This window comes from Chaetodon trifascialis, chromosome 12, assembly GCF_039877785.1.
Source record: "Chaetodon trifascialis isolate fChaTrf1 chromosome 12, fChaTrf1.hap1, whole genome shotgun sequence".
Classification (NCBI taxonomy): Eukaryota; Metazoa; Chordata; class Actinopteri; order Chaetodontiformes; family Chaetodontidae; genus Chaetodon; species Chaetodon trifascialis.
In genome coordinates this window covers 8,321,138-8,329,707 of record NC_092067.1, presented here as the reverse complement: position 1 = coordinate 8,329,707, position 8,570 = coordinate 8,321,138, and the positions used below count along the sequence as shown (strand labels likewise).

The 8,570-nt window shown below is 42.2% G+C and overlaps 1 protein-coding gene across 1 annotated transcript; it reads left to right on the top strand.

Moving 5' to 3' along the window:
* The first annotated feature begins 479 nt into the window (after positions 1-479).
* On the top strand, positions 480-8,250 carry LOC139340602 (solute carrier family 22 member 4-like). The gene is made up of 11 exons (XM_070976514.1): positions 480-689; positions 2,146-2,367; positions 4,005-4,108; positions 4,488-4,642; positions 5,072-5,243; positions 5,586-5,709; positions 5,789-5,889; positions 6,386-6,600; positions 7,073-7,255; positions 7,653-7,788; positions 8,148-8,250. The coding sequence occupies exons 1-11, from the start codon at positions 480-482 to the stop codon at positions 8,248-8,250; spliced, it is 1,725 nt and encodes a 574-aa protein (XP_070832615.1).
* Positions 8,251-8,570: the final 320 nt, after the last annotated feature.

The window sequence follows — 8,570 nt, the reverse complement described above, 5'->3', positions numbered from 1 at the left end:
CAATAATCATCTTTGTCTCTTGTTTCTCCTCTCTGCCCTCTGTCTATTTCTGATAAGAAGGGGACATTAGGAGCCTCTCCCCCTCCTCCTTTTAAGAAAAGGAGGAGGGGGAGAGGTGGAGTTCTTTTGCCTTGCCTGGGATAAAGGAGGTGAGAAGCCCCAGCCAGATCATGCAGAGAGAAGCTGACACTGCTGCAACAGGAGTATTAACAGTATTTGTATTCAGAGAGACAAAATCTTTGCAATGTTGTTGTAAAATTGCCCGTATTGGTAATAGTAATAGTAATAGTAATAGTAATAGTAATATCTCTAAAGAGTAGTGATATTTCTAAATGTTGTTCTAAAAATAGCATTTATAGTCAATCTAACTGTCCTAGTTGCTTAGGTGGTTATAGTAGCACATAATAAATTGAAGTATTGGCTTCACGTGTAAAGTAAAAAACACGGAATAGAAAAGAGTATAAGTAGAGTCCAGTAAAATGCAGGACTACGAGGAGTCAGTGGCATTCCTGGGGACCTGGGGCCCGTTCCAGAGGAAAGTCTTCATCCTGCTTTGTATCACCACCATTCCATGTGGATACAACCTCCTGTCCGTCATCTTCCTGCTGGCTACCCCCCCTCACCACTGCCACATCCCCACCCACAGCAACCTGAGCCAAGACTGGATCCAGGCCAGCATCCCAGTACAGGTCAGAACCAATCATCACGGGATCCAGGACTGTGATGAATAATTCTGATAATAATCAATCAATTAGGTGAAAGAATTGCTATTGAGTGTTATAATCAAGACTTTTATCTCATTGTCTTTCTTACATTAAGGTTTTTTAAAATGCAATCAAAATTTGTTTAGTCCAAAAAGCTTTGAGCTGACTTTTTAAAATTCCATTTATTAACCAAAAAGTCCTGCAAAATACATCATTTGTCCATGCCCTTTAGAATGATACATAACCTTGTTCTACATCTGTCTGATGCCACCATTAGCAGGACAACATTATGACTGCTTGCATGTGAAAGAGGTGCTTGTGTTGATAAACACACAGAGAATTTCCACCTGGCTCTGCAGGTCCCCTCAGCTCTTTGGAGCATTTTAGCTTCTTTCAGCTCATTGTTTTGGTTTTAACAAAACTGAACTTTTCAGTTAAGTAATTGATTCAAATCAAACACATAAAATACTGAAGTGGAAGTCTCTGTCCTCTTTAAAGTCACACATGTGATGCGTCTCTTGTTCAAGGGAATTATGGATTCCAATGGTGAATTAAGGTTTTATTTATTGTGTTTCTCTGTTAAGCCTCTATGAAACAGCCTGACTTTAGGTAAAGATGTTGAACTGAATATTAATTGGTTTGATAGTTTGATATTAGAATAACTTTGATTTTGGAAAACCTTTGCACAGTCCCCGCCTCCACATAGAGCCGCTGGCCATGTATGTAAACTATCAATAAAAGCGGGTTTATATACATGGGACCGAATACGCTATGAAAGTTAATGCATGCATCTTCAAGTCACACTGTTGCAAGATTTTTCTTTCCAGTAAAATCTATGTAAAGGATTTGATAAAGGACTCCTGTGCTGCAGATCTGCAGATACAAAACCTCAGACTGAAAACCTAATACTGAGATAGTCTCTTGGTCCTCATGAATGGCCCCTTTAGGTTTAATTATCTCCCCCATGTATCAGTTAAGTCTTTTAGCTTTTTTCAACTGGATGAAAAAATATTCTTCTTCAAATAAAAGAGTAACTACAGGTGTCAAATGGTAGTAGTGGAGAAAAAAAATACAATACTTACTACTGACATGTATGACAAGTATATAAATAGCAAGAAGCAGAAAATTGAAATATTCAAGTAAAGTACATCAAAACTGTACAGTACTTGGGTAAATGTACAAGACAACAGTAAAAATTAACTGTTTTTCTTTAAATCCGGTTTAATTGTGAGTTAAAGCACAGCTGATGTCTGTGCACAGAATACAAGCTAAGCAAATACTTAGACATGCCGTCATCTTATAATTATAGCTTTGGACTGGATCCAGGCTATGATCCTTGTGCAGACTAGAACTGGTCTAGTTTGAATTGGTCTGCTCAGGTACAGTCTACCTCCCCAGACAGTTGGAAATAATGATTGATGATGATAACTTTCCTGGTCAGCAGGTGGCCGGGCAACTGGACAGGAGCAGTTGTAGCCGGTACGAGCTGGATCAGGTGCAGAACCTGTCTGCACATGGAATCAGACCCAGCCTGGAACTGGTCCACAACCTGTCTGCGCTGGGATCAAGTCCAGAGATCCTCCTCTCCAGTCTGAAGCAGGAGGGCTGTAAAGATGGATGGACCTACAGTACTGAGTACTTCCAGTCTACTGTAGTCACTGAGGTACAGAGCTACTGCTGCTATTGCTACTGTGGAATTTACTGCAAGGACTAATACAATTACTTTTACTTGGTTTAACTATTTTTACTGTTTCCGTCAGGGACCCCCATGCCTGTCTACCACATATTACTAAACTCGTTAAATAAAGATCCAGACTGGTTGAAATGGCTCATGACCTCTCTCAGTGGTCATCAATCATTGACTGCAATATACTACCATGAGAAACTGGAAATGACAGGTCTGGGGTCTCCTGCATGTGTTATGTAACTATGTGGTGTAATGCCACAACTTCTGTGGCGCTACGGCTGCAGTGACTGAACTTGTGTGTTTAACTTTACCTAAGATGGATTTTAAATTCCATTTTGTAAACTCATTAATTTAGTGGCACTGACATACATGCATGAATGCATGTGAAACCAGGATGTTTTATTAATCTGGATTGCACTTTTAGTAAGAATATTTTTATGTGCAAATATGATGTGAGGGTACATACTACACTCACTTGATTTTTGAGGGTGCTGTTTGGACAATGTATAAAGTCCATCCATTAGCTAGGGAAAGAGGTGAAGAAAGAGCTGAGGTGGACTTAATGAAGCCTGGTTGCTGAAACCTAGCAGCTAGCTGTCACTCAAAGCAGTCATACCCAGAATTCTGCATGATGTTAAGCCAATAAACAAGTGAGTTATATAAAATTCATCCTCTATATAGTTGTCATGAATGGGGAAATTAGCTATAGAGGCCAAAAACGTTTTTTATACCAGGCTGTAAACATGTTTCTCCAAGAAGGTTGGGCATTTCAAGCCGATGTCACAGCCCAACCAAAACCATGCAACTTGGAGGCTGTTGAAACCAGCAGTTTGGGCAGCAAGACATCAGATGCTGGAGAACCAGGCTCTTAAAGCTGGACATTGAAGGACCAGGCTTGGAGGCACCAGACACTGGAGGACTGTCTCTAAGATTACTGAAGGACCAGAGTCTGAGAAGCAGGACACTGCAGGACTGGACTCACAGGAGTTACATGCTGTAAGACCTGGCTCTAGAGTGGATGGACACTGGAGGACCAAGCAGCCAGGAGATGCATTCTGCAGGAATCAGAGTGGACCATTTCCAAGAGAATGGAGACTGAAGGACCAGAATCTGAGAAACTGGACACTGGAAGACCAGGCTCAAAACAGTTTAATTCTAGAGGACAGGGTTCAGAGGAAATGGACCCTGGGGGACCATGCTCAGAGAACAGATGGACTGGAGAATTGATTATGAAGAAACAGGATGCTAATGAACTGGGCTCAGAGGAAGAACCATTTGGCTCAAGCAGGAAACAGGAGTTCAGAAACTTGGACAGAAGACAGAGATGAACAGAGACTGGGGACAATCACTAGTACAGGGAAAGAAAACTCAAGCACAGATCGATCAGGTCAAAGGAACACCCAGAGGTACCTGACTGCTGGTGACCATGGGAACTGGTCTTTTGGGCTTTTCCAATTTTTTTCCAGCTTTAAAGACAGTTTCACATGTGTTGTACTGTTCCAGGTTGCATTCCCATGTTTGCTTTATATACCAGCATCTGTGTCTGCTGTGTCATTCTTGATTTTTTTTTTTTGTCTGCTGCAGAATTCCCATACGTGTCCTCTGTCTTCCAGTTTAACCTGGTATGCAGTGACCAGTGGAAACAGCCTCTCACCTCTCTCGTCTACTTTCTGGGAGGACTGAGTGGATGCTTAGTCTCTGGACAAATCTCTGACCGGTACATGTCAATTTCAGCTCAAAGTGTTTCCTGTAGCTGCTTGTCTCAGCTGCTATGGAGTTAGAGTAAGTGGGATGTTTTGCCAAAGTATGTCTGGTAGTTAGCTGCCAGCTAACCACACACTGACCGAAGAGATGAAGGTCTGCTACACTTCATGGAAAAAGGAGGTGTATGGCAAATATTTTTTAGGTTTTTATTGTTTATCCTAATATCTAGGGGCCTACTTCATGTAGATACACTGCATATTCAAACACACTAGGCTTGAAGGTTGCTCATCAGACTTGGATGACCAGCATGCTAGCTTCCAACTTTATCTTCTGAATAGAGAACCATATGTGTTGCTGTTGTGACTGACACCACTCTTGTATATGTTCTTGAGGTTTGGCAGGAAGCCCGTATTGTTCGGTTCCATCGCCACACTTAGTGTCTTCAGCAGCGCTGTGGCCTTCGCTCCTTCCTGGCCTGTCTTTACCATACTCTTCTTCATGATGGGCCTGGGTCAGATTGGCAGCTATATAGTTGCGTTTGTAATGGGTATGGGTTTTTCATCTTCATGATGCTGTGACCACTCACTTTTCCGTGTTGTTGTTCTGTTGTTGAGCTCAATGGTGTCTCATTGGAGGGCTGAATAAGATCATGTCCATATCAGTGAAGATTTTTGACACTTGAAATTTTGTCTTCTTATGTCTTTTTTGGATTTGTGTACACACAAAGTGCAGTCAAAAGTCAAAAGTGAAAACACAAGTTTTGTTTTGTATTGTTGATGGGGGGAGGAGAGTTGCTCAAAATGCTGACAAAAATGATCAGCGTATCAACCTTTTACAAACGTGGTTGATACGTTTCTATGTTTCTCTTTACTTTAGATTAGTAAATCTGACAACAGAAACAGTAATATGAAAAGGTGTGTTAGAGCACTTAGTATCATTTCCTGAGTTTTCTTTTAACACAATGTTTCCTGCACAGGTTCAGAGATTCTGATCGGTTCAACCAGAGTTTTGTTCTCCAGCCTATGGTTGCCTTTGGTCTATGCCTTCAGTATGCTGCTGCTGCCTGGCACTGCCTACCTGGTCAGGAGCTGGAGACATTTGTCACTACTCTTGGCCGTGCCAGGCCTAGCCTGTATCCCCCTCTGGTGGTAAGACGATCTCAGTACACTATCAAGTCATATCTGCATCTTGTGTACTATTATAGTGCAAGTGAAAAGTGAAAGGATGATGTGTGTCAGGGTCCAGTGATGAATTTATTCCATTAGAATGATACCTCTATGTCATAAACTGGTTTTGTACCTTGATGTATTACTAATAAAAGACTTATTTTGGCCACATTCTGACAGACAAAATAACTGAGTGGAAAAAAACTTACATGTTACATGAGCACCATGCAGATGATGCAGAGTCCTTCACCAATTTCCAACAAAACATTTCCTACTGATAAATTACAGAGGATGCATTTTCATGGTTGTCTGTCTGTCCACCAGGCTGATTCCTGAGTCTCCTCGCTGGTTGGTGTCTCGTGGCCGTTTGCAGGAAGCAGAACTCCTGCTGAGGTCAGCAGCTCTGAAGAATCGAGTGGAAGCTCCACATGTCATCTTCTCGACCAATGTAAGAACCTCTAACGTCAGCCTTGTGCCACATGCTAAAGGACAGTGGTCATTGTACTACGCTTTCTCTCTTTCCACAGCTTGAAAAACCAGCTACCCAGAAGGTAGAGTCCCCCAACTTCCTGGACCTGCTCAGGACCACAAACATTCGAAGTATCACACTTATGCTGTGGCTCATCTGGTGAGTTGAAGTACATTTACACTGGATTTCAGGAACTTTTCTTCTTTTTCTTGCTAGCACTACAACAGAATAGTCCATAAGTTTATCCATCCTGAGCAACATACAGTTAGTTGTCCAGTTCAAGTTTACTTTGGATGTTCATTGTTCCCAGAGTTACCCATGACCCTCTGACCTTTCCTCTAGTGCCACCATCAGGACAAATTACTGGAGTAAGAGCGGACTCTTACTCCAATAATATTATCATCTAATGTTCAGATTCACATTCCTGCTCCATAGGATGAACCCATTAGTTTTTAATGACGCCATGACCTTTCCTCTAGCACCACCCTCAGGGCAAAACTTACTTTCTTAGGTCCACTGCATTTAAGTCTAAGAATAACTAAACCATCGACGTGTTGTTTGCTCCAACACTTGCTGTAATCTTGCTGTTCTGCTGTAATCAACAGGCCACCAGCATGACCTCTGAGTTTCAGTCTTGCTCTCTTCTTGTTTGCAGGTTTTCCTTGAGTGTAAGCCTCTTTGGGCTATCATTCAACATGTCTGGTCTCAATGGCAACCCCTACCTAAATTACTTCCTGGTGATGGTCGTTGAGCTCCCAGCCTACACTGCCAGCTGGCTGGCGTCACGCAGTCTTCCTCGCCGCTTGTCCTTTATCAGCTTCGCCCTGCTGGGGGCGATAGCTCTGCTCCTCATCCAGATCACTCTGAACAGTAAGTAAGACTAGCACGAGCCAGCTGTACTTCACTGCATTCGCTAAACCATAACCCCATTATTGACTGTTGCTATACCTCTTGCACGCTCTTGCACGGCACTGGGGATGTACCGATAACACTTTTTTTTTCAGACCAAACACATTTTGTCACTTGGGTACCAACTACAGAGTACAAGCACTTAATAATAGGGAAGGGAAAAGCAACTTCACATTTCAAGCCAGTGGTTGATGATTTAGTTTGTTCGTTAACTATTGCTATTTGGCTTTGGAGCTAACACTAGGTTCCAACTGTAAATAATGTTGCAAGATTGGTGGTCATGAATGCTAACGGTCGCTTGTCATGGTATGATTGAGCGATCGTTACTCTGGGGAAGCATTTAGAGAGCAGTCAGTTGCTTCATATTGGTTCAATACTTCAGAAAAACTTTGTTTTCCCCATCACTAGCTTACAGCCGTCCTCATCCCTGCAGGTAATCCAACTATCACTATGTCCCTGGTGATGTTGGGTAAATTTGGTGTTCTGGCTGGCACCGGGGTGTTGTACACATACACCGGTGAGCTGTCTCCCACAGTCATCAGGAACACAGCAATGTCGTCCTGTGCCACGTTCTCCAGAGTGGGGTCCTCAATTTCCCCGTACCTGCTGCTGCTGGGTGAGACCTTCCACTTCCTGCATCATACTGGGAACAGTACTTAAGACAGTATGATAACTTCAGTCTGTCAAATTTAAGCCTACAATGTGATTTGTTTGTACCCGTACCAAGTTCTTCATTTGATATTTAATTTTGCATTTTGTGACTTTTCTTGGTCTGCAGAGAATCAAAATATTTTGTGTGGGGAGAGTACCACCACTAGCAGCTGTTGTAGTAGCTGTGAGGCTATTCTTATGATGGATTGCTTTTGCACATTTTCTCAGTTGCACTTAGTTGAATCTAATGATGGTTTTGACACATTGGTCTCAATAAACTTTGTTGTCTGGATGAATTTAATGGTCATAGAGGAAAACCTCCAAAGTATGAACTCACTGATCTGGCTGGATTTTGTCTCCAGGCACTTTCAACCAGTTCCTGCCATGGATCATTGTGAGTTCTCTGTCACTGCTCTGTGTCCTGCTCTGCGTTTTCCTGCCCGAAACCTTCAGAAAGCCGCTGCCTGACACTGTCCAGCAGATTGCAGTCATTCAGTGGTCAGTCTGCACATTCACATTGGACAGTTCACTTTCTGAGTGTGAAGTGGGGGTGATGCTGTTTGTCCACGGACAGGTTTGGTCCAATTTTCTGACAACAGGGCTGAGTTGTAAATGGATACAACAAAAGAGTAGACGCAACAACCGATACAGCAGCTGACAATGAAGAACCAAAAGCTGCAAAGACAAAGAAATATATCAGATATCTATTTAACATATGTATGAAAAGAAACTACAACAATTTGAACCACATATCTATTAAAATGTGTTAAAATATAGAACAAGATATGTACAATGCACACTTGACAAACATTGTGTAAGTGCCACCTGAATAATGCAGCTCTCCTCCTGGCTTCCAGGCTTAGGTGGCCATGGGCCTCCTCGCCTCCTCCAAAAGGTGATGGGAAATCAGCTAAAGACCAGACTACTGCACCTGAGATCATCTGCACAACTCATCTCTAAGACTCCTGATGCACAAACAACAAAAAACAAACCATGGGTGACATGAAAACTGCCTAAAGACCACCAAAACTGTTATTTTATCAATTAGATTTTACTTTATTTTGTCAGTAGGGTGGTATAGTTTTCTGTGTCCACAGGTGACAACATGTGAACACATTGGGATAGGACTTGCTGTGATGCATTTACTGACACTCTATGAATAGTAACAACAGTTTTTCATAGAGCATAGTATTTCCATAGAGCAGAAATAGAGAACTGTGCAACAGTAAGACAACAACAACAACAACAACAACAACAAAACTATTGCAAAGCATCCCTGA